The sequence below is a fragment of the Numenius arquata genome, chromosome 8 (assembly GCF_964106895.1).
Source record: "Numenius arquata chromosome 8, bNumArq3.hap1.1, whole genome shotgun sequence".
NCBI lineage: Eukaryota > Metazoa > Chordata > Aves > Charadriiformes > Scolopacidae > Numenius > Numenius arquata.
Window position 1 is genome coordinate 14,692,391 of NC_133583.1, and position 27,591 is coordinate 14,719,981.

The window sequence follows — 27,591 nt, forward strand, 5'->3', positions numbered from 1 at the left end:
GCTCTGTACTGTTGTTGTTGTATTCATTGCGTTCTTTCTTGTCTGTGAAACTGCCACCCATCCATGCATGTGTTTGCCAGGTTTGTGCCGTTTTCACCAATGGGCTTGTTCTTCTGATGTTTCAGGTTAAGTATTAATGATAAGAGAAAAAGGATTATTGGGTAAAATGTCTGCTGAAGGCAGCTTTTTAGTTGATTGGTTTGTCTTTTAAAAACACTACATAAAACAGATTTCTTCCTTTTTTAATTCTTCGTATCAAAATGCATTTGAAACATCTGGTGATAAAGATTACAGTATGTGTATATGTATCTATATATATATACATGGACAAAGTATGTGTGTATATATATGGGGGAAGAGAGAATATGCTTTATTAAGAAATTGCCTATATATTTGAAACACTTTAAAAGCTTAATGTGAATTAAATGAGTTACAAGGTGTTTTTTAAATTTAAAACATACCCATAAAATATGGTCACTTTAATATGTAAAAAGACTTATTAAATCCCCTCCACCTTCAGGATGATAGCATTTGACTACAATTTCAGACTATGAGGATATTTTCATTATTTTTTATAATCTGTAGAAAATATTGTCATCAGACAGAAATACCCATAATCCTTTGTAATGAAAATTTGAACTCCAAGACTGAAGAATAAAAGCTCTTCAAGCTATATCAATTATTGTCATCCTTATTTTTTTAAAAATATTGATTCTGAAGGCTCATGAGGCTGAAGAGGAGGCACGGATGAATCCAGAATTTGCAGACAGAATGAAACAGCTTGACAAAGAGGCATCGTACTATAGAGAAGAATGTGGCAAAGCTCAGGCTGAGGTTGACAGACTTCTAGAAATACTCAAGGAAGTAGAGAATGAGAAGAATGATAAAGATAAGAAAATTGCTGAGTTAGAAAGGTAATTCTTGTATTATTTATTTTACATTGAGTGGCAATTTTATTTACTTGATCTTCATTGCAGAGCAGAGTATGCTTTTTAACAGAATATTTTTTACGTCTGGTAAAACTAAACCAGAAAAAAAAAGGCTACCTGAAAACTGCATCTCCCATATCTTGACTGGACAATTTAAGGTTTCCACTTTTTTAGTAGTCTCCATGAAAGAAACACATATAGGAAAAGCCGTAGGCAATTTACAGTGACAACAGCCCTCCAAGAAAACCTTGTTGGGGAACAGTCCTGCCTTTTAGTCACTGGTAAATCAGAACTGTCTCCACACGTGCTTCTTTGGTGTGAACAGCATCACTAGTTCTCAGAGGTCCTGAAAAGCATTGGTAAGTGTTTCTAACCAGTCTCATGCCTATTTAATAATAGTTCTAACTATGTATGACGGTTCTTTAGTCTTTGTCCTCTTCAAATTAATATTTTCTGATGTTGATCAGGCAGTGTTTGTCTTATTTCTGGGACTGTTGTACAGTCTTTTCCTTAATGGGGACAGGAGGGGTTTGGATTCCATTTGTCTCATTATTTCAGAAATTAAATGATTGTTGGATCCTTCTCCCATACAGTATTACTACAATTTATTTCACTGATAAGCAATTTATATGGTTTTGTTTCTTTGTTTCCTTCCTGTACTTAGCACCTCTTAGGTAAATGAAAGAAGGAATTTTATGTTTTCAAATATTGTATATAATTGTTTTCAGTGATCAAGTCAGAAGAAAAGCGCTTCATGGTTCCAAAAGGGAAGTTTAGGGGATCTCATTGTTGTGATTATTGGTGTAATTCAAGTGAAGACATAGCAGTGCTCAGCCCCATTAACCGTGAAAGAAGGGAAGATATGCCAGAAACGTTGGAGATGTGTAGAGCATCTTTTACTGATGATGACTTAGGAACATTCACAGTTATCTGTTGCCAAAACTTATCTTTCTCTGCAAACATTTGGCAGAAGTTTAATAATGATAATAGGCAATGGCATATAATTATGAATCTAAGTGTCACGAGAATCAAGACCTCAAATTTAAATTGGAAAAAAAAAAGGTTTGTACTCAAAATAGAACTGAGTGTTTACATGAGGATAACTTTAATTAGCATTTACCTCTCTCACAACATCAAAAGGAGTTTAGAATACTATAGTGTTTGCATAGATTTTAATGTGTAAAGTAGATACCAGAGGCAGCTAGTAATGAAGAGCAGTCACTCTGTGCACCATGACTCTGGATTCTGCCTAAGCTCTCCAAAATCCTAAAACAGTATGTTGAAAAAAGGTAACATGGTTAGTGAGTTTGTGTGCTCAAGAAAGTGCTGCCTATTCCAGCCATTGGTGCATCTACTGTAGGGGCAATTACAGACCTTTGCTTGTAATATAGTGACTCCAGGAGTGACCAAGCTGGTGTGGAAACTGACTGTACAGTTTTTCCAGAAAGAGTAACTGATATCCTCATTGGGCTATAAAACCTACTGAGTTATTGTGTGACCTAGATGCAATAGCAGGCATGCTAAACTTTTGTTCAAGAGAATTGTTAAGTAGCAATCATGTATGTGTTGAATGTTTGAATATTAAAATGGCAATTAAGATTAAAAGATGAACATGATGAGGTAGTGAAGCTTCTGATCTAAAATTATTAGCAAATGTTAATTTGATTTAAATATTTTATATAAAAAAGAGATAAAGAATCAATTTAGATCAGTAGATTTATTTGAATTAAATTAAGAATTGTTGATTACAAATCAATGATTACAAAGAAACAAGGAACCAAGGGATGCAGAGATCTTAGAATGGCCTTGTCAGCATACAACCTCTCACTGTCTGAGAACCCTTAAAATGGGTTATCTACTGGACAGAATTTTCTACTTTTGAATTAATTTTTTTTAAAAATTCAATGCACTTTCATCAGTGAAATTTTGGGACACTAGTTTCCAGCCTGTTACTGTTGATGAAGGTGTTGATCCTGGACTAACTTTTCAGAAAATAATTTGGTACCACTGAGTAAGCACAGACTTTTTGTACAGGGTATACTGTACTTTGAATATGAAGAAGTAGTTAAGATTTGCTATGAACCTTTAAGTGCTTCTGTACTCCTTACAATAAGGAATGTTGTGGCATGACCAGCTAAGGACAGTAGTATGTTGCAATTTTGGGGAATGATCGTGCTTTAAGATTTGTAAACTGTATTAGCTTTAGTGCAGTTTCTCACTTGATTTAACTTACAGCTAATGTACAGCTTTCAGATTAATTCCGAATTCTTATACACACAGTATATGTAAGTTAATCGTTGTAAACTAGAATTTACATAAAAATTATCTAGTATAGATTTCATCAACAGAATTTACTGCCTTTACTTGGTAGTGGAGTCTTAAAGCTACTTTCCACCATGCATAAGCACAGGCACAAATTCATTGGTTGGTACAATAAAGCTAGCAATCTGCCAGAAATATAAAGGTGGAGTAGGGAAATATTTTTAAAGAGTGGGTATCTAGTCAGGCTCACCCTAGGTTTCTCTAAAATTTAATTTATTTTCTCTCCCTCTTCCTTATTTTCTGAAAATATTGGCCTGAAGATCTAAATCTGTGTATAACTGTGCCACCTGTTGGTGTCCCTAGAGAGGGAACTTTGATGTTGAAATTCCCCTTTCTAGGGGGTTAGATGGAGTGTAAATTGCTGTAGCATTTTATGAAGTGCTACTAGTTTTTCTGCTTGTAATGACTACTTGATTGGCTCATTATTGAAGGGAAGAGGTGGAGCCAAAGCTCAGTTTACCCACTTTATGGGAATAAAGCATTGCAAAAATGACTGCAACTTTAACAGAAGCATATTTGAAAATGTTCTTTCCTTCTTGTCCTGCTGTTTTGTAATTCATATAATGTGCTCTAGGTTTCTCTTTTCATTCCTTACTATTTCTCCTTTTTTTTCTTGATCAGAAACCACATATCTTCAACATTTCCCCTAACTTCGGATGCAAGGGCTTCTCTGGGTTTTTTCAGGAAAACAAATGCTCTTTTGAAATGTATTTGTTGGTTAATAGCTTGCTGGGATCCATATTCACTGCTATGCCAACATCTTTACATTGCAAGATAACTGCAAGACCATAAATTCTCAAAATTTACAAATTTCTGAAAGTGACAATCTAGAGTATTGCAATTTATGGTATCTTCACAATATTTATTATATTCACATACAAATTCATCAGCATAACGAGGTGTACTTGTATAAATCAGCCTGAAAAGTAAAAACATTTGTAACAAAGTTATCATTTACAAATTAAAGTAAGAATTAAAACAAGATGATGAATACTAATGTTTTACTATTTGACAGAAAGTAGTGATGCAGAAAGTGTCAAATACTCAAGGATAGAGCTGTCTTCTTCAAGATATGGGCAATTAAATTTATAAATGTATGCTATTTGGCAGATGCACATTATTAATAATCCTGAAGATTTCATATGAATGGTAATTCTTTTGGTTTAAATGTGATTTTCTTGCTTCAGAAACTATCACGCTTCTGAGTTGCATCACTTAAGATTCATGACTCATACTATTCCTCATATGTGCAGACATGTTGGTCTGTTTCTTAAATTATTCCATATATATTAATTTTGTATTTTATAGCTTATTATTGCTACATAGGAGAACCAATTCCTCCTCCTATACTAAAGCTGCTCCATAACTTTTATCGCATCTTTCATGACTTATCTGTTTATAATGAGAACAGGTTAAAATTAAATGCAAAATATCCCAGCATAATGTACCTTTGGAAGACTTACCTTGGTGTTTTTCTCTGGTCTTCTTGAAGAAGGAAATGTGGTGTGGATTTTTGGTTTGGTTTGGTGGGTTTTTTTTTTTTTTTTTTGATAATGTAGATGAAACTGGGTAAGATGGTGATCAGCTTAAATTTTAATGTGAAGGACCTAGCCAAAGGGAGGTAACTGCAGCTGAAGAGGAACTGTCAGGCTGGAAGGAGCATATTGTTTAATGCTTTTATTAATGGTGTTAGAATGAAAAGTATATTTATGAAATATGCTAGGGAGTTTGAATAATGAAATCAAGTGAAATACAATAGTACAAAATGCCTGATTGTGAAGTTAGGACGAGTAAGACTGCCTGCTGTAAACTAAGGATAATCCTTGATACAGTTTAGAAAGAGAAAGATTCGGTGAATTTGCTTATGGCAGTGTCATTATGAGCCATCTAAATAATGAAGCAGACATCTAAATAATGAGGTGTGAGTCCTGGTATGTCAGATAAATGTTTGCAGTAAGGATAGGAAGGTATTAATGTCATCAAGTGCTAGCAAGACTCCATGTGGAACACTGCTGTATACTTCTCATCAGTCATATTCGAGAAGGTTGAATTAAAACTGGAAACAGGTGCAGAGAGGGCTGGTAGGATAATTAAGGGAGTGGAGGGCTTGTGTCACAGGAGGAGTCTAAACAACAGTGGTTTGTTTCTCTGGCAAAACAAAGGCTTGGTAGGGATGCTTGTTCTCTATAAATATGTGAAGGGCTAAGCACTGCGGTGAAAGAGGAGTGATTTTAGTAAAAGAGAGTTGACGCATAATACAATGGATATAAATTATCCATTAATAAATTTAGGCTGAAACAAGAAAGAAAGGAAGAAAAAGTTTTCTAATTCTCAGAGAATTGAAGGTATTGGAACAGCTGTCTAAAAGGAAAAAAAGAATGAGAAACCTAACTAGTTTTAAGATGCAGCTTGATAAATTTATGAACCTGATTATGACATGTGGCTGCCTGCAATTGCATGCACAATTCCAGTCCTCAGAACCAGATTATTCCTCACAGTCTTACAAGAATAGTTTGCTGTTAGCAACCTGTGTGCATGTCATTCCTGTGTTAATTTTACCTTACTTAACGTTCCATAAATATCTATGCAAACGCATTGCGTATATTGAGTGGTTTCTTAGGGATGAGAACTGTAACTAAGTGCTCTCAGAACGTAAGAAAGGCAGGTTTCCTATTGCCTACATTGTGCCCTTTGGATTAAATCAGAATAACTGGAAAAGAAAAAAAAAGCCACTGTATGGGCGTATGTGAAACTGAGGATGAAAAAGGAGCTGAGAGGCTGCCCTTGCTCATGGGTCCTGACACTGTAACCAACATTCCAGCTGTTGGGAAGACAAATTCCATGCAGGAAAGTGGTGTATTTGGAGGAAAAGAACTAGATTAATAATTACTTTCTCAGGGAGGGCCATATTTAAAAATCCATTGTTGTCAATTTCTTTGAGTGCCCTTACTGGAGAGACCAGACTGCCTGTCAACCTGCAAAACGCAATTCAGGACACAGCAATCTCTTAACTTTAGTCATCCCTAGGGACACAGAAGGAGTTTGGGCAAAGGCTGATAATAAGAGATAGAGCAGGACTAGCATGTTACCCCCCTCCCTTAAGAGAACAGGCTATGAACTAACCTGTCTGGTAAAGGATAAATATTGTAATCCTAATCAGACTGTTGCTGGTTAAGAGTGAAATGCTGTAGCTTGATGTTGAAGTGATGAGAACATAGTGTGGAATGCAAAATCTTGGATCTGTGTTTCTCCAATGGTATGTTAGAAGGTCAGTCATTTGGTCAACTAAGTCTAGTTTCTCAACAAAGCTTACTTTGTTGAGAATATAAACGTTCATTTAAAAATACTATACTAGCTATCAGACAAGAGCAGTTTGCTTTTAAACAAGCAGTTTGTTTTTTTGTTACCTACTTTGCAGTTCGAAGTTTTGGATAATAAAACTATAGATGTGCATTTTAGCTCTTGGGTTGTTCAGCCTACAATTAATTCATTCTAAATTGATTTGGATTTGAATTCTGATTAAAATAAGTCCACACAGCACTGACAAGTCATTGCATAAATGACAAAACATCACCATATGGAATAATTGTGTTTTAAAAAAAAAGTGGCTTTTAAAAGATTTTCCTTTCATAAGTGAATGAAAAGCTGTGCACCAGAGACAGCTTTAAGGATTAGTTTAGCTGGGTGTCAGGCAGGATTTTTTTTTTTTTGGTCTTAATTGAAAGGGCATGTTAGATGTTTTTTAACAAATGTTATCGAGCATCAGAATATTTTCAGTGATGAAATATTGACCTTATTCTCCAGACTGAAGAAAATTTGCTGTCGGCTTTAGAAGGGGTTGTATATCCTGGAAGGGGCAAATCTCTGATTACTAGATACAGTACTTTGTGAACTTTTAAATGATATCTTTGAACAAGCTGCTAAATTGTTTCACTGTTTGGGCTTTCATGGGAAGACTTTAATGTGGGTCATCAAGCCTGTGCTGGTTCAACAAAAGACTTTGTGCTATATGAATTTGGATGGTTAAAAATATGGATGGTTTTTCACAGTCCACAATTGACAAGGTGCCATTTTACTTTAAAATTTGTGTTTTATTCAGTGCACAGCAAGGATATACTGCTACAGAAATTTTATTTTACTTCTCGCTTTCCCTTGCCTTGCCTTTCCTTTTCTTTTTTTTTTTTTTTTTGAATAAAATCTGCTGATATAACATCTGCTTGTTATATTTTTAAAGAACTAATGTGTTCCTCCCTTTATTCTCTTTTGCTGTCTTCCTTCCTATCTGTTTTTCTCCAAACTGCTGCTTTCATCCCTCCTCCAACCAGCTTGACTTCCAGGTTAGTATTTGCTACTCTCCTATTTAATTGCTCCTTCTGCAGTGAAGGCTTTCATTGATGCTTCATTTATTTGGCCATTTTGATTCCCTATTAATAACTTGTGTTTGTCTCTTTTTGGGTTTTGTTTTTATTCAGTTTGTCCCTGTTGTGAAGTTTTTGGTCATTCCATTTCTGGATCAGAAACTTTACAGTAAACAAATGCTTTGGTCAAAAGTCTGTAAGAAAAAAATGCTTATTAACAACATATTGAATTCATATGTTGTTTTGTGTGAAGATTTTTTTCTTCTTTCAGTTTTACTTTTATTATCTTTGTACAGCGAGTTCAACATTGGGAATAACTTTGGGGTAGACAACCCAACCCAGTAGGTAATGGATTGAACAATAACAATAGTATACAGAGACTTATACTTAGGATCGCAGAGATCAGAGACTTATTTTTAATACTTTACCATCACCACTTTTACTGCCATTGCAAACATAATAGGATGAGTTGAAGTGGTTCAGCTTCTGGTTCAGCAACTTTTAGCTGTTTGTGCTGACCAGGTTCTGGACCAGAACACAGCTGCAAGGAAGGTGTGTGTATGTTTTATATGCTGTGTTTGTATATAGCATCATTTAGTCAGATTAATGTTTTTCTTTCTTCCAGGTTTTAGATCAGTTTAGCTAGGGTTTGTACTTGTGCACTGTTTTTGAGTAATCTTACAATTTTATCAAGTAATATGTCTTGTGGTCCTTGTTGAAAGTAAAAAATGGTAGTCAAAATTTTTATACTCTCCTGGTAGGCCTTGATGTTAATTTTTCTTTCTCATGCTGTAAAGTGTAAATTAGTGAAGTCTTAAAACATCTAGTTGGTATTTAGAAACTAATAACTTTATATGGTTTGGACTACAGGTTCGCCTGCTTCTTCCTTTCCCCATTTGTTTCAAAGTGTGGCTTTTTTTAAGTTTTTCCTGTGACAAGTATTTAAGACAGTTCTATACTCTTAAGCTCATCCCTTATTTTTCAATTTCTTAAGTTGGTGATTGGAACTTGCACAAAGTGTTATTTCCTGTACTGAAGGAGCTTTGCTTTATGCAGGAACAGACCTGGTTTTCAATCATTATCAAGGTAGAAAGTGTTTATTTCTTCATAGGTCAATCGGACTGGAGTATAAAGGAGAGTGTTTACTGCAAAGAGTTTCCAGGTGGATTTCATGTACCAAAATTGTGCATTTGCAGATATGGTTCCAGGTATCAGGTTGCCATGCACCACATTTTTTACTAGAATCATTGCAAATGTCCAATCTGCCTATATAATATGTTCAGATCTGAAGTTTCAGAATTTTTATGTCAATGTATACTTTTTACACAGCATTGTTCTCTATTCATATAGAAGCAGAGCTTGCCAGCTTGAGAGAGTTTTGGTATCTTAGTCTCAAAACCAAGCACAGTTCACAATTCACGGTTCAGATGTGTCAGAGAAGTTTCTGACGTGGATGTCTTCGAACAGTTTGGCAAAAGATGGCTCATTATGAAAAGACTGACGAGTTTTTTTTCTCCTGATGTGCTTTAATGCACATCACAATTGCAAGTTACTTTCCAGCTGGAAAATTTTGTTTCTGAAAATAGAGGCTTATTGATTACAGTAATGAATCAGATAAACACTTTCTGTTTATTGTCTACTACAAGCCCATATTAGTGTCCTGGATTGGATAGTTATTACACCTGAATTATAAAAATACTTAATTTATTTTCAGACTCTTTCTTTCTTCCAAAGATTAATTAACTGTGTTTACTCTGGAGTTGGCTATGATGAAATTATTGTCTGAATGTGACCACTCTGGCATTTCTATCAGAACATACTCAACATAGATTGAAAATCTCTCTAGCCAAATAGAGCTTAAAGAAAGGTATTATGCTATGTGGTTGTCATTATGGTTGATTTCACTGGAATTCAATGATTGGTATGCAGAAACATTTGTTCAGCAGTTGGAGGTGCAATTTCTGTTATGTTTTATTGACCTAAAAAACCAGCTGACCTTGCTGAAGCAAACTGTCCTCATAACCCTGCCAACTTTTATCCCTAGAGTCCTAAATAAGTTGTAGCATATGATTAGAGTATATTGTGGGATTTCAGTGAAGTGTTAAGTTTTCGCAGCTTGAATCGTCATTAAGGTCAAAACTTAATTTAAGAAGCAGATCTATTAATGTGTTTAATTTCTACTAATCAATATGTTCTTACCTGTCATTTTATTCAACTCTATTTATATAGGGTTGAGTGATCAGAAAAATGCTGCATCCGTTTTATAACATGATGGGCTGTTGACACTGGTGGCAATCAAGAAAATTGAATACGTTGGCATAACCCCTTACCCCCATGTGCATCTACCTATACAATAATAAATGTTCTCAGCACAAGAATGAGTACCGTAAGGTTTGGGTTTTTTTTTTTCATTTAGGTTACAGTGGTTTATATACTCCCCAAACTTTTCTGGCTGCAGATAAAGAGAAGATGGATATTTTTTCCATGTATAATATACTGATCAGTGCTAGAAATTTTCCCACCAGCCTCTGGTGTTTGCCTTCCTAATTGTTTCCGTGGGAGGCGAAAGCTCAATGTGATGTGTAAGGCAAGGTTTAACAGAGTTTTAAATTTAACTTACGAGCCTTCCACAGTTTTGTCAAATGTCAGTTTGATGGTTCCAAGGGCAGAGTGATATGTTGTTCAAAGATAATTTCCCTGGAGAAATTGAGATAGTGTACTAATGAAAACTGAGAGAATCTGTGATATACATTACTCTTCTGAGAGACTGGTTATTCTGAGTGAGAAACATAGTTGTCACATTGGATAGCATGCAGATTGTTGTCATTTCTTTCTGTTTTAGTCTATTTGCTACATGTACAGAATGAACATTTTAACATTTAAACATTTTGAAAGAGATGAAGATTTGAGATGAGATTATTTAGATTTTTCTAATTAATCTAATCTAAATTTAATTTAGATTTAGATTACGTGTGGTTTTCAATTTCCGTGCATTTACATTTGGTTATATTTAAGAAATATTGAAGCAGAAAGTTTATTTCCTTGGAATTCTGCTTTATTAAAAAAAAAGGTAAAATAATATATTACAAAATAAGCAGAAATCATGGTGATAAACAATAAAAAGATACAAATGGATTCCTGGGACAAGATAATGCATTATTATTCATTTTTATCCCACTCACTCCTGAACCTGTCTGCTCAGTTCTATACTTTGCCCTTTCAGTTTGCTTAAAGACACACAGAGGTTAAGATAATAATTTCTGAGACAACTTTAAATTAGGAAGGATATTTAGTGATTTCTTAGTCATGCTTTTTTTGGTTTTGTTTCGTTTTGATTTGGAGTGTACATATGCTGCATATCCAGAGTATTTGCAGAGTAAACTGGATATGAGGAGAAAAGAGCTCTACTTCTCTGAAAGAATACTATCCACTTTGGATTGGGTTGGACCTGACACCACAATTCTGTGTTGGGGAAGAGACAACATAAGGAACTGCTACTCTTTCTGTTTCATGGGTATTAATCCCAAGACAGAGCAATATTTTTTATGCTTCTCTAGACCTGCTGCTTCCACTAGTTTCCCCCAGGGAGAGGATCCACAGGGCATATTTCTTGACCCCGTGAATGTGTGAATAAAGTAGTCATGCAGCACTCTTCTGGGGAGCTTGGTAGCTGCCTGGGTGCAATGCCGTCAGGATTCCTTGTGTACAGTGGAGGGGTGTGTGTGTGAAGAATCATTGTGAGATAGCACAGCTTACCCTTAAAAAGCTGTGACTGAAAAGAGACAGGGGAACTAAATTTAGGAATGGGTTGGTGGAACCACTTCTTCCACTCATATTGTTTGCTTCCATAATGCAAGAGCAACATGCCTGGACGATGTGATTGCGACTGGCTTGAAATGCTCTGATCTGAATTTATAATAAGGGGAAGTTAGTATGTCAAAACAAGAAACCATACAAAGCGTACCTGATTTATTTGAAGATATGAAGAGGTTACTGCAAAAGTATGGAAAGTTTAAGTTATGTATTGAATGATAATGGCAGTATTGATTGAGAGAACTGCTAGGTTGAGCCAGGTGTTGCAGTCGAAAGATTTGATTCAGAAGGAAATTGCAATGAAACATGAAGTGCAGCAGAGGAGGTTTGATCCTGATTGCTGGCAGGCTGAGCTGGGTGTGCTGTGGAACAGTTGGATGCAGAGACTAACTGGACAAAGTCAGGAGTTGACAGGGATTTTTTGGGGGTAGTTTTTTGGGTTTGGTTGCTTTGTTTCTTTGTTTAGGGGGTTTTGTTTGGTTTTTTTTGTTTGTTTTTTAAAGAAAAAAAAAAGAAAAAGTCTTACTGGGACAACAGATGGAAGGAACCTTATGAAGCAGCAGTAGGACTGCAACTCCTTGGTTGCAAATATCAGGCAACAAACTATTTCCAGTTACTGGTTACTGCTATCGCTAATGGTATCAATTAATAAAATAGCTGAGCAAGCAATTGCCGTATTGAATCAGATCAAATATCCTTCTCATCTAGTGTCCTGTCATCAGCAGTTTTTATTTTTTTTTTTTTTAAAAAAAGAACATCAGAAGAAAATGCAGAACAATTCTTGGTGTACAAGATAGATGTATGACAGATGATTCTTCTGTTACGGATTTCACACATGTTCGTATAAAGTGTCATCCAGTAAGAATGTGCTGAGAGAGACAGTAGTGCAATGCACTGTGCTGGAGTTTCAGTGGTTGCAGGCAGGTACGTGTTGAAACAAAGTGATACGAACCATAGTTTGGAACAGGATTTTAGTAGGTCTTTTCATTCATGCATTATCCTCATGTGGATATTTCTAGCATCTCTCTAGGGCTTTGGCGGGAACTCTGTCAGACTAAACACTTCTTAAACAAAGATTTTGGAAAACTTCCCGGATTGTGTGTTAGGTAAACCCTTCCTCCCACGTTTTTGTCTTGGAGGTGAGAAATGTTTCAGTGACTTCTGTGACACTTGCTTTATTTCTACCAGGCAGAGTTCTTGGTTCTCTCAAGGCAACAGTATCTTTTTGTGGTGCATTTGGAGGCAAAATAATTGTCACACTGAGGCACTATCATAATCTGAGTATTAAGACATCTTAAACCAGGCTTCAAACCTTTGAAATAAAGAGATTTAAAGGGGGGAAAAGAAGAAGAAGAAAAACAGGGATTATTTGAATGTGGTGTGGTTTTTTTTTGTTTTGTTTTTTTTTTTTTTTAATTTTTCCTAACCGAGCGATAGAATCGCCTTGTGTTTTTAGAGATCTATAGATCTGTGTTGGCTGCAAGCTTTCTGTTCTGCAAACAGAAATAGCTGTGTAATCCATTGGTAATAGGAGCTGGGAATGTAATTAAAAGATTGAATATACTAAAATTCATTTATCTTAATCGGCAACTCTGAGCATTACAGCATCTTTGCATTCCACTGGAGAATTAGGGGTGTGGGAATCAAAATCTTTGGAGATTTAAAAAATACTGTTTGTTTTGGATGATTTTTTTTTGTCCATTGTTTGCACTGGTCTTTCTGATTCCAGTCCTTTATATCAACATAGAGAGAACACAGAAGGTGCTTCTCGGTTCTTCTGTTGAGTAGATGTTGTGACGTGGAGTTTGTCGTAGTCTCATCTTCAGGTGAATGGCAGAAAGACCAAGCGTTCTTCTTCAGTAAGAGATGACAATATTAACTTCTTGTGATAATATTCTCTGACGTGTAAAGGAGAATAGTGGCCTTTATTACCAAAAGATAAAGTAATTACCAAAGTTATCCAGAGAGTATTACCTTCCTCCAAATCCTCTTGTCCAAAAAGCAACAAAATTTTACTCAGTTGTCATAAGCTTATTTCATAAGGGAAGGTCTTAGTGTCCCCTGTTAGCCTTTGTGGGAGCAGGGGCAGTCCAGCTCCAGGGTGACAATGTTTTCCTGTCTCTCCAGGAGGCACCCACTCAAACTTCCCTCCTCATCCCGTATTATAATAGATGTGCTAAGGAAACTGAGCTACTCTTAATTTATATCACTGTAGAATGGATATTTTTTTCAGTTATGAGATCAGGTATCACCACTGTAAAAATGAAATTGTGGTACAGGGTCAGCTGTAGGTTGGTAGGTTATGTTTTTACACAGTTTAGGAGTTTAAACAATTATAAAGGCAATTAGCTCAGGCAGTTGAAGTCTTGCCCCTTCTCCTTTCCAGTGAGAAGTACGAAGGGGAAAATATAGTTCTTGTATAAAGAAGAGAGTGGGAATAAGATCTGCTAGATTTTCTGCTTTGGAATTATGAGGGCAAGCAGGGCGAAGGTGAGACAGGATTTTTTTTTTCTGTAGTATGGTAATAGGTTAGTCAGACATGCAAAAAGGAGTCCTTTGGGATTTGGGGACAAATTAATTGCTCCCAACTGTGGCCTTTATGATAACAGACATGAAAAAAATTTTTTTTTTTCCTTTTGAGTCTGTCTAAAGAAAATAATTTCTCTTCCCCCCCCCCCCCCCCCGGAAGTCTTCATTTAAAACATTTTATTCATATGTGCCTATGTAGTGGTCTGTAATAATCTGTGAGCTTTTTGTGTTGGTCTGTCAAATTTTCACATTAAAAGCAGAAAAGACTTCCAAATTCAAACAAAGCAAAAGAAATGTTCTTTTTTTAAATGGTGTAATAGCTTTAACTTTTTTTTGTCTGATTTATGCCAATGTTATACTTTAGTTCCAAATTAGTCGGTGAGAGCCATGTCGTCCTTAAGGCAGACAATTATCTGTCCAGTTACATTTTCAGAATTTGGGTGTATTGTATGGTGTTATGAAATGGAATAAAGAGGCTGTGCAGATAAAGTATTACAAGTTTTGGCACTGTTTTTAACAAAGTAACAGATGTTCATAGCAGCTTTGTCATCAGATTGTTGGAATAACCAAAGAGACAAAACCCAAATGAAAATTACCCTAGAGGGGGAAACATATTAGAAGTGGTAATTTGCCTAATTATAGCTTTGGGACCTTCGTAGGCTCCATTCTACCTTTGTTGCTTGTTTTGTGGGTAGAGTATATTGTATCAGTTGTGAATATGCACTTTGTGTGGGTTGTGGATCAGTTTTGGTAGGTCATCACTGAAACAGTTCACACTGATGCATTTAGCCCTGCAAACATGTATACATTTTTCTGTGTTTTGAAAATTCTCTGTTGGGAGAATCAGGCAGCTGCTTTGTACCTTTGTTTTTCACTTTTTGCTTTTTGGTACTGCAGTTGCGACACACCTTACTTCAATGAGGAATACTCTTCTTCTGGCCAGCTTGGGACATACTGATTCTTTTCTCACTCTTAACAAATGCACTAGCAATAAATAGTTACATTCTGCGTTGCTGTAACATGGCGTGTTTGCTAGTCAGTGGCTCACAGAAAAAAATCATTGTGTACAATGGTGAGATGGCTTTGCAGTTTTGCAGTCAGATTTCATTTTACAAGGAAAAAAGCAAAATGATTATGAAATAAAATGTTGGTATTATTTTATATGTTAATAAATTTTAATGTTTTCTTCCTGTGGTTATGATCCTTACTCTCTGCCTATTTTATATCAGAGCATAAAGCTAGGTGAATGATTTGGCCAGGAATATACAAGCAGATTTGCTTCTGAATATCATCTACATCATTAAAAAAAGGGTCAGTCCCAATATAATTTTTTGCCATCAAGAGGGAAAGAATAAAAGTTATTTTGAAGCTCAGCTTTGTTGGATGTACTGGCTGTGTCAAAGTAATTAATTTCTTAATGCCTGGGATGATTGCTTTTGTTTTTGCATTTAAGGTATTCTTTTTTTTTTATCATAATGACAATTGTATAAGTTAATAAAAAGAAAATAAAAAAGGTTAAGAATAAGGAAAACCCCCAAATTTTAAAAGGTGTTCTGGATACTAATAATTCTTTAGGTTATAAAATCTGGATTTTAAAAAAAAAACCAAAACCAAACCTGAAAGTTTTTATTAGCATATCATAAATCTTAAGGTCACTAGAGTCTAACTTATTAAATAAATTTAGCAGTCAATCAGGAGGGCTTTCTTTTAGAAAAATGTTGGTTATTTGAGGCATGTTATATTTTCATTGTTATATCAAAATTTCAGCTTGTTGTGGATATAGGTTTTCTTATTGTGGTAATCCCTGTTTTCCCCAGACAAATCCGTCTATGGGCTGTAAGTGAATAAACAGTTCCTTGTGTCAGGAGTGTGTCTGTCAGTAACCTTGTAATGACTCTTGTGATGTTTACAGTTTGCTAGAGTCTAACCCATCTTTGTTTTTCAGATTGCAGCAAATACAATTGTATTCCAGGAAAATGCCAGAAAAAATACTTAACTTTGTTCATATATTAATGGAAATTCTATCTTATGAATTTCAATGGAGTTGGATCTGAATTTTAAAGAATTCCCCTTATGCTGTTGTTTTAGTCTTGACACAATAAATTAAATGGAAACCTATGCATATTGCAATTTTTGACAGAGAACTGAACTGTTGGAAATATTTCTGCTGAGTCTCACTGAAGTAATGTAGTTCAGAATGGACATTCACATGGACAGGATTTACAGGATCAGGTCTTCTGCATGACTAGCTACTGAGATACAGAGTGCCTAGTAAAATGTCGTGATTCGTTTCATTGCTCACGTATGTGAAGTGTTTGTAAAGGTGTAGACTATTTATAAAGGAGAAAGAGATGATCTGTTGAAAAGAAATATAATTTTTTCAAGTAATCATGTTGGTCATATTCTACCCAGTGCATGCCTAAACAATAAGTGAAGCCGATTATTTAAAATATGTATACTAGATTAAATTTTAAAATGTATTTTTGAGACTTTCCTATTTTGTAGAAATTACTTGTTTTGACTAATTCATTACATTTCATAAGCTTATGGATTTTTTTCATTAAAACATTATTTGGTACATTTATTGCACTCTGATTTTTATTTTTTTTCTTTATTTGTTGAGGAGTACAGGTTCCTAACATATGAGAGAATTTTTTGATTGACTTTCAGACAGCTAGTCACATTGTAATGCTGTTTAATGTGATGAAAATTATTACAGAGACATATTCCTTTAGAAAATGTTACGGATTTTGCTCTTGGGAGTATTTTACAAGTCTGCATTTTTTGGATGCTTTGAGGAAAAAAAAAATCTTTATGAAATAGAGTAAAGGCTATACTAAGCATGTAACACTTAGTTTTGGCTGACATTACCAACTTTTTGGCCAAGGTACCCAGGTGGCTAATTAAAACTGGGAATTTAATGAAATAGCATGATTTTCTGTAGCTATCAGAGATCAAAGCATTGGAGTTTAGACAACAGTTATGCACTACTGTAAAATGAAATTTGAAAGATACTCACATATCTGAGGAGACTAAATGTTAATATTTGTCTTTAAAAGTTGTACTGATGGAATTAAATATACTGTAATTAGACAACGGGATCAATTTGTATGCTATTCCAGAAAAACAAGAAAAAAACGCAAAGGAACATGGTTACACGTAGTCATTACAATTAGTGATATTCAAACTAGCAAGAACTAAGTGCTGCTACTGTTTTGATATTTGTCTTTCTGCTGATCAAGGGTCTGGGTCTCCATGGCACTGATGTCTATTTCTTAAAAAGACATTTCAATTAAAAAAATTAAATAGAATGAACAGCTAGTGTAACTGATGTAAGGGAATCTTGCTGTTTGCACAGCAAGATTAAGGGACTCTAGGTTCTTTGGTCCGGATTTCATAGGAGATGAAGCTATAGGGCTGTATAAGACTTTTTTGTCTTTTCCCATCACCTGTCTTGTTTGGATCTATGATATTCTAAGTGTACCTAAATATTTAGTGATCATAGTTTGATCGTTCTTCAGCAGTATCAGAAAACAGATCTGTTACAGTCTATTGATTCTGGTGGTCTAAGGCCATTTTTTCTGAAAAAGTTGTTGGACACTGAGGAAAACAGATGAAGGCATTGCTGTGGTTTAGATACCTGATTTTTTTCGTGCCCAGCTGAGTTGTAAATTAATGGCTGTGGATCATTCTGTGCATTGAGAAAGATTATAGAAAATTATCCCAGATCAGGAAGACTCATGAAGAGGAATAGGGAATTATGACTGGCTGATTTTTAATGGAGTAGCATGGCTCCAGTCTACTGTGTGTTTGGAGTTCAAAGCAATGGCTTGATCTAGGTCTAAAAAATTCATAAACTTAGTTTAATGTTCAGTAAGGTAGTTTCTAGAGAATTATGTTACTTTATATAATCTTTTTCTCTTCACTAGGAATGGAACGGTATCTAATGTACTAGAAGAATCAAATTTTATTTAGAATTTTTTCTTATATCTGGTGTTCTTCAGCTTTTCTTTATTAAATTCCAGTGTCACTGTCATCTAGTTTATAGGTGGCATGGGTGTTTGCTGGGTACTGTTTCTCTGTATTGAATGCTCAAATGAGTCGGGAGATGCCCATGAACTCCTTCAGTCTGTAACTATTTTTTTTTTTTTAAACTATTCAAGATAGGCTTACATTCTAGCTCCATTTTGAAGACAGCTTAGATCCATTCTGAATTCTTTTTTGTCCATAGATGAAGCTGCTAGATGTTTTATGACAATTGCTGACTGGCTATAGCCATAGGAACATGAACAGAAATTTAAATTTGTTATCTGAAAAAGTGTCATTAACCAGCCATTTTAATGTTTGGCCAAGATTAAGCATCTGTGTAAGGTGTTAGTCACCTACGCTGCTTGTTAGACTGCTTTTTTCCTTCTTAAATGTGAGAAGCTCAGACATCATTTCTTTAAGCCAAATGTGGTGTTGGCACCACTTCAGTGCGCTCTGGGCTTGAGTGCTTTAGAACTAGTTTGAAGACAGTCTTGCCAGTTACGTGAAGTTTGTAAAATTCCAAACACAGCATAGTATTCTATAATAACTAGTTTGAGATGACTGTAATGCCCAGCTCAGTGGGTAAAGAATTCAGCTCACTATAAGATACTAGATACCCAACTTCAAAATGAACTATAACCATGTGGAAAATCAGAAAGCTGTGGATTTCATCTTACTGCTTTGGGGCAGTTAGACTATCAAACAATAATGTTTTTGCGCATATTTTAGTACCAGAACATGATTAACATGTGATGGTAAGATCAATTCTACTTTCCAGACCCCTGCAGCATACATTTCCAATTCTGAAGACATATACCTTAAACAGTAATGTTTTATTTATTTTATTCTGTCTAATTAATTTTGTGGTCTTATAGCTTTAAATTGAAACAGTGTAGCAGATTCCTCATGATAAGGAATAACGTAGACTCAATCTATGCATATCAGCATAGCTACTTGTGTGCTGTTTCCAAATATTTTGCTGTTTCTCATGCGTAATCTTTACTTATCCTAATCTTCTATTTTATTCAAAAGTGTTTTTGAAATAAAGACGTGAAAAAATACCAGAGCAAGCATACTCAAAAAATATACGAAATTGAGGATTATATTTGATATATTTGCTGTTAAAAATTCTTTTAAAAAATGGGGGGAATGTGTTCTTGTATTTATTTCCTCTGTTGAACTCCTCTTGTACCTTTAATGCAGGCCTAAAAGAAAACTACTCAGCTAGGCTTTCTAACTCTAGCATTTTCTTTTCATTTCCATAAGCATGTAGTCAGTTGTGGAAAAAAGAGAGGCTATGACACAGCTTGCTTTTATTTCCTTCTCTTCAAGATTTTGCATATCACACACACCAGATGTGTTCCTTTGCAGCTTTACCATGTTCTACTTTTCAGTGTGGCATTAGACAGAAACCGAAATGGGAAGTTGTGAGAGGGAAGGGTGGTGAAAGAACCAGTTAGCATTGGCATAAAATTGAAGTTCTTACAGAGATTAAATATAAATTAATCATTTACTCTGCATTAGATTGAAAACTATTTTATATTTTTAACAGCACAAACTCGTATTACACCACCAAAAGTTCTGCCAAATACCGCATTTATATATGCAGTTGTGAAAGTCATTTTTTCTAGTATTAATTTTTTGTTGTACGCTAATTAGGTCTATGCTTACAATTATGCAACATGGACCCATGAAAGAGAACTGATTTTCACTTGGAGCTGGATTGAGCATCTAATGTATTTAAATACTTGATTTAATAAGACAAAGGCCATCACTCTAAAATTCTTGAGGAAATTTAGTGAAAATTTGACAACTCAATAGCTAAATCCATTATATTTTTTAAGACCTAGAAACAAGTTTAAACTGGAGCATGCAATTTATGGTTGTTTTTTTATGAATCTGTCGGTGTAACTTTGACAGAATCATCCCTGCTATTTTTAGCACTGTCATGTTCCTTTATTATTGGTTAGCTGTGGCAGACTATTGTGTTTTTCAGAAAATTAACCTTTATTACAACACTATGATAAAATACTGGTGATTTATTCTATACTCCCAAGCCTATTGAGGTAGGTCTCATGTAGGCAGGTTTCTTCTGACCATTATGTAGTGTATTCTTTTGTTCTCAAGTGAACTTAATTTGGGGATTTCAACATGATGCCAGAAATCTACCAAAAGACAGCTCTAGTGCTGTACTGATGGTGTCTTTGAGCTGGGAAAAAGGTGGTGTTTCTTAGGAGTCTTGTCATTTTGTTAAAGGTATGTCTAAAGGAGAGAGAGCCTTAGTTGTATTGTTTATTAGAACTATATCTGGGTACTATAAAAAATATTCAAGAATATTTAAGGAAGATACAGGCTAAGGTCTGACCAGAGTTCGTTCAATCTGGAGAAGGTCAGCTGTTCATCTTCCAGTTACTGTTTTGTGTCATATAGAAATGGTCATACTAAAAAAATAAAGTTAAAAAGGATGGCTTTTGTTTTTTTTCTCTTTAACTGTTCTATTTTCTGGTAACAATGTCTTGTTGGGGATTCTTTTAGCTTTTACAGTATTTGCAGTCTTCACAAATTTTATTTCTAGCATTAAAAAATGAGTACAAAAGATAAATGCTGGAAACAGATGATCAGTGAGGCTAATCTGTATTTTTGTGCCTTAACAGGCTCATGCAAACTCTTGAACACAACTATAGGAAAAAATCTATTTTTCAAATAGAGGAACTTGTACTTGTCTTTTTAAAAAATTATCTGTGAGCTTGATGTAGATTCTTTTAAAAACCAAAGATTTTTATTTGAATTATCTGTACCTACTTTTTCTAGCCAAGTTGAAGTTACTTTTTTTAGTAATAATACATTAGCTTTTCTGTTATGTGCTGTACCTACAAACTTCTATATGGAGTGTCTTCTAAGACTTTTTAATACCATGACAACGTTTATTGATTAGAGATTCATTGTTAATTTTTCAGGATAAATAAGTAGTGAAAAAAACAGTGGTAGGATGAAGAAACCAGTGATAGAAGTAAATATAGAATCACCTAGTTTCTTTACCATAATAAAATCAGTGCAAGGAAAGTATTCCATGACTTTTTTTTTTTTTTTTTTTTTTTTTTACTGGAAGTTCTAATGTGGGAGCAACAGAGACATTTCCAGTGATCTTTTTGGGCATCGAATAATATTCTCTTCATTTGCCAAAATAGGATTAGTGTGTAGATCTCATTAGGAATTTGCACATGACTTTATTTTTATATGGATAAAAGGGGGCAAATTCCTCAAAGTCAAAGAAAGTCGGGAAAATAATATCTAAGAATCCAAGCAGGTAGAAAGCATTACTGGAAGGATATTTTTTCAGTGTCTGCCAGACAAAATTCAGCTTGCCTTCTTTCTTAAAAGGATGTGTGCGAAGTATCAGAATAGCTTCTGGTAACTTAATGAATAAGAGCTACAGCAAAAGATAATTAAACATTGAAACAATTTAATTTTTTTTTTTTTACTTGAGTACAGTCTTAACAAAAGAAAATGCATAACGGTCAAGGTTGTTTCATTTTCATTAGAAGTTACTCATAAATCTATTTGTTGATAGTCTGTTGTAAAAAGAAGTCTTATTATTAACAAATATAGAAATGTAATGTTTTTCTTATGTGCAAAGCTATTTGTAAAGGTATCTTTTATTCTTCATGGCATATTTATGACCTGACCTTCTACCCCATCGCACTTTAATCCTCAGAAATGTTGTATTTATAGTCCAGGTTTTCAGAAATAGAGTTTCACGACATACATTAGTCATCACCTTCACCTTCTGCTTCCTTTGAAATTAATGCTACTTAAAGCACCCATTAAAATTGTTCTCGAATTCACTGAGTGTGTAAGGACTGTTGGATAATCTCCCTCTGTTACAACAACAATTTTTCTGTATAGTGCTTAGAACATGTATATTTGTGAGCAAATAATAAAAGAAAAAAATCTTGTAGGCCCGAATAGTTGCTTTACCATTGTATAGTCTGATGGTGTTAAAACTGTTTTGAAAACAAGATGAAGTTTTATTGTTTACATCTGATACTTGAAATACTTGTATCTGTTGGAGAATCGATGTCCTGTGTCATAGTCACAAGTCAATTTATAGAGGAAAAAAAAGTGATTGCAGTCATTAACACTAGTGCATATGTGTATACAATTCTTAGACATATGAAAGACCAAAACAAGAAGGTTGCCAATCTGAAGCACAATCAGCAACTGGAGAAAAAGAAGAATGCACAGTTATTGGAAGAAGTTCGTAGACGGGAGGACAATATGACTGACAACTCTCAACATTTACAAGTAAGTTTATTTTTCAATTGTGTTTTAAAACAATCAAAGAAATTACACTTCTGTTTCACTGTATGTCTTCCAGGATGTATAATGAATCTCTTCCTACAAAGAGCCGATGGCTCTCTCATTTCCTACCAGAGGATGCAGTACTGACTTCAGTTGCATCCATGAAATATTTACTATTTAAGGTGAGGAAAAAACAATAGAATTTGAAGCCCTCTCCTCACAAGGACTGCGTTAAAAACGTTTAAAAGCAAATAGGTCTTTATAGCTTGTCTAGCTTTATAGCTAGAGTCAGAAAAAAGGAGGATAATTATCCGTTCTGAATTCTATTTCTGTGCTATTCACAGCATTATATCCACAAGCCCCAGTGAGGTTTTATAGTGGGGTTATGAATGTTCAGCATGTTTGACTATCAAATGGTAGCGTGCTGTGATTTTTTTTTTTTTTTTCCTTTTTTTAAACTGAACATATCTGCGTGATTAGCTCTCTAAAATACAATTTAGTTTTTCAAAAGTATTCAGTTGTATAACAGAAGGTCTGCCATGTTTTCCAGTGTGGAGATTGAATGCAACAACGTTTGAGACCCATGAGCCCCTTCCTGTTCTATGTTTCTACATGTAGCTCTTCACATTAAATTCCACTATCTGGGAGTGAAATTCTATATTAGCAGGGATATCATCATCTGGTTGTATACTCAGATAATTTTTTGAGGGTGACTTGATCTTATTGACTCTTTGTACATGCATATGTTGTGGGTTAAAAGCATGAGGATAGATTGTCTAACAGGGTAATGGTGAATCTACAATCCTCAGCAAAGATCGTTTTTATCTTACGTACTTAGACGTAGCATAAGAGAGCACTGGAGACAGCTGTAACCATCTCATTTGACAGATCTCATAATCGTTACTGCACAATTCCTACGTTGGCAACTTTTTTCTTACAGTTGGAAAGAAGCGGTTTTCCTATATCTCTCCTTTATTTAAGATAGATTTTGAAACTTATTCTAGGAGAATTTCTACAGTTTGTAACATACTGAGTTCAGGCATTGAGATTTGAAAGATGATTAGCTGATCTGGTTAAATGATACATTATATATTCGGGAATTTGTATTAAGGCCACAAAACAGGTTTGATGCTTGACTTAGAAATTATTCTCTGAGATCTGCCCATGAAAAACTATGAAGAGAAGTATGGATTTCTGTCAACATCATCAATGTCTCCACACCCAATGTTTATGGGCAAGTCTAATTTGCAGTGCAAAATATCAGTTTCCCTTGATCTGCATAATATAATGGGTTTCTGGAAAAATTCCAATACATGGAATCTGACTCTCACATGCTTCATATGGTACTGTGTTTCTCATGTACCATTTTCTCTATGCAAAATAGAGAAATCAACACCACACCTCTCTTCAGGCTTGTGTTGGTGAAACTGTATGAAAAAACCTTGTCTGGGGTATAGCTCTTCTGTGTTGTTGATTTGCTATAAAAAATTTTACACACTATGAACAGTTTATGATAATGTTATTTTAAGGCCTGGTAACAGAGAAATGTTAATATTTTAATATTGTGTACTTCAACTTATTACTTTCAGTAATGTATCTGTGTATGTGTTGTGGCCCATCCTACACTTGCTGAGCTGCTGGGAAAGTGAAAAAGAGGGGATCCCAGCTGCTTCTGCCTATCAGTAGGTGCTTTGCATTCCCCAGCTCTTCCTCCAGTAGCCGCAAGAACAACCAGAGGAAGTGAGTATTGGTTGTCTGTGCTGCTGGCTGCTGGTACACCTGATCCTGCCTTCTCTGGCAGAAGCAAAACAGGCAATCTGCTGCTCTTATCAGTTTGCTGCCATAACTATTTGTTATATTTCCTGTGTCTAAAACATTTCCTCATTTCCTTGGCTTATTCTTCCCAAGCCTTTCTTAATGTTGACCATTGTGTTCATGCAGGGCTGGATGTGTTCACTCATTGCAGTTTGCTTCTTTAGTGAATTAGAATGGCTGTCACTGCATGGATCACAGAGGAGGCAAATCCACCCGAATGAAAATGGCCTGTTTGACTTTACAGATTGAGCCGTAAGAAACCTGGAGATGTGCAGTTGCAAGTAGAAATTTGACTCTCCAGCACTATGATGTGTTCAAGTAAATCCCTAAGGAAACAAAATGAATGGAGAGGGGTGGAGAAAAGCAGCCAAACTTGATGAACATCTGGCAGTTTTTTCCTTCCCCAGCAAATTAAGATAGAGTTGTTTTCATCTAGCAGGTACAGGAGACAGATACCTTCAAGAGGCCCATTGTAAAATGGGCTTGATAACATGTGTCCTTGTACGATCGCTTCTTTCATAAGGTTAAGGAAGATGGGGTAGTGGTAGTATCTGGGGCTTTTTTTTCCTGCTGCTCTTGTGAGGTAAAGGATTGTTATTCTCTGTGGAAGCTCCTTAGGGTTTGCTTTCAAAAATGAATCACAAAATTCATTGTTCCAGTAAAAGCTCATCGTACTACTTCTACATCAAATGGAGACGTGTCCCTGCCTCATGTGTTGGAAGCTTGAGGTTTCCCTGTTGCTGCAAGATTTGGGGAGCTTTTAGTTTTTCTATATAAATGCCGTAGTGAACCTTGCAAGTAAAGCAAATAGTTTGAGTAGTGGAGGTACCATGAGTCTGATGTGCATTTATTCTGCTGGTAGGAGAGTATTTTGATTTAAAGTTTTTCACTGGTATGGTGTATTTGTTTTATACGTGTAAGGTAGTTACAAATAATAGGTGAGAGCATCAAGTCTTGTTGGAACACACTTGCTTTCCGCAGGTCTGAATATGCAGCTACATTTGTGAATGTTCTCAGTTTGAACTTATTTATGCATGTGTTCAAAAGGATACATATAAAGCACTATGTATAGGTAAATTTATTTTATTTCCTACCAGCCCAAGGGTACGATGCTTTCCCCAGGAAGCAAAATATAAACTGAAGTTCTCCTAGTGATGTGAACATATACAGAATTCAAATGGGATAATGAACAATCTGACAGAATAGAATACTTGATCACTCTTTATATTAAATTGCAGTTCGTAAGATGTTGTAACAGTAGTGATCTAAGGATTTAAGTGAGGCAGGATTTGTGGGAAGACACATGATGTGAGATATATGATATACTTTGAAAAACAAGTTTCTGGGAGTACTAACTGCTACTACTACTGCTAATTAAAAATAGAATTAATTGGTATTTCAATAAATATTGAATTAACATCTTAGTAAACCATGGGGATCTGACCACCTTTTGTTGTTTCTGTTTATAATACCTTCTACTATGTTTAGTAGAAACACCCTATGCTATAGGCATTTATAGTGCTTGTGTCTATACTGTACTTGTTACATTTGGGAATGATGTATTGAGCTGTTAGGGTAAAGTATATCCTAAAATTTTCTGGCCTGATGTAATGATTGTATTTATTGTCTATCTGTGATAAACTCAGCTGAAAATTGAAGAGCAATTAGACTAGTCAAATTACGTTTATTCTAGCCAAGTCTCAATCCCTTTTGCAGAAATACTGGAAAAGGTATAATAAGAAAGCTAGTGTAATTGTTTGTGGACAATTCAGGGAGTCATTAAGGGCAAACTGAAGCAATCAGTTGAAGTGCCATCCATTTTGTACTACCCAAGTAGGGGCTGAAGCTCTACCCATTCAGCTGTCCACTTGCTTTCTGGTAGGTTTGATGAAGTTCAGCAGTCAGTCGTTTCTTTGAAGCTTCAGTAGTATGTAATAGTTCCTGAGGCTTGTAGCATCATGTATATTTGTGACACTTTTCACTATCTTTTCAGATAAAAGCCTCTCCAAGCTAGTTCATATCCTAGCATCAGTGCTTGCAGGTCAACTTTGAGCCTCTGGTGGCCCCATCTCACAGCACTGCAGGGCCACTGCTGTGATCGAGAGTGCCCTGGGATGGCTGGGGAGGGAATGCACGTTGGTCTCCCTCAGCTATAATTGTGAGTGATGCTTCAGGTGTGGTTTTGGGGGGTTATTTGGATCACTGTAAAATTGGAAACATCAGGGAGCCAGGCTTCAGATTAATTCTTGGGAATGAAGAATAGTTGTGGGGTTTTCTGCTTTTTCCTTCCACAAATCAAGGGCAGACCTGTGCAAATCTTGCCAAACGTGATGGTCATATATTACATAAAGCATCACAGCAGGAGGTCTGGCCCTTGAACACTTTATCATGAAATTTTTTGAGAATGGTGTATCTAACATGCCTTCATTTTTCTCTCTTTTTTGTCTGTCTCAAAAAGATAAGCCTTTTTGAGAAATGCTGAGCTAAGAAATACACAGGCATTATGTCATAAAGTTGTGCATAATTCCTCAAATCTCTTTGCAGGATCTTGAAGTGTTATAGATGTGAGACATGTTTATTTCCTGAGATAAGTTTTTCTTGATTCTTGTATGGAACATGTTTGTTCCAGTAACACTGTTACCTCAGTAGAATTGGGAAAGAAAACATTTGCATAACATTGAGAACATTGAGTGGGTTTGGTTTTGATTCTGATTTTCAAACCTGTTGTAATAACAACAACCAAGTCCTTTATTTTCTCTAGAGTAAAAAATAAGAATGTGCATGTAATAATGTTCCCATATGTCTCATCACATAGCCTCAAAGGGAATTAAGTGTACGCTTTTATCTGTTTATACTTTTAATAAATGTAAAGTATCAATTTAATAAGTGAATCAAACCTTATGGAATCATATCTGTACTGTCAGAAGCACTTCTCTGAAAACTTATGCAAACTGTCCAATGCATGCATATCATGAGAGGTGCAAGGATGAGCCTGAAAACAAATTTGAAAAGTTTGATACCCTATTCTGCTCTGATCTACACAGCTTCTGTGTTTCCACCTTTTCTTTTGGTTTAGCTGCTGGGAAAGTTTTTTGACTCTCCTAGTGTTTTAAATGCTTGGGTTATTTGTCACAATTCTCTTTTAGGTAGGTTGGATTTTCTTTGGGTGGAAATCCACATGCTGAAAAGAGATATTTCACTAAAAAATGTTTTTGAGTAGTAGTTCTCATGGATTTCAAATATCATATACAGGTGGCTCGATCAGTGCTCTAAGCCTGAAGTACTGTGAATAGATTGTGTACACACTTACATTTTCCAGGTATAAATATCTCGCTTTTTAAACAGAGTCCAGCATGTCAGCCTTGGTTTATCACTGGACATAGTGAGACAAAGCAAGAGATTTAGTTTTTCAATAGTTTCATACTGGCTGGAAGTTAAGTCTTAGGTAATAAATAAAATATAATCAGGAGAAAGTACTATCAAAAGAGATAGAA

The 27,591-nt window shown here is 35.3% G+C and overlaps 1 protein-coding gene across 1 annotated transcript in view; it reads left to right on the forward strand.

The window, feature by feature from the left end:
* ERC2 (ELKS/RAB6-interacting/CAST family member 2) overlaps positions 1–27,591 on the forward strand; it is a 428,110-nt gene that overhangs the window by 195,436 nt on the left and 205,083 nt on the right. The window contains exons 13-15 of the mRNA XM_074152871.1: positions 721–914; positions 7,577–7,588; positions 22,150–22,285. Coding sequence (XP_074008972.1) covers positions 721–914; positions 7,577–7,588; positions 22,150–22,285 — 342 coding nt within the window. The remainder of the gene's footprint in view (positions 1–720; positions 915–7,576; positions 7,589–22,149; positions 22,286–27,591) is intronic.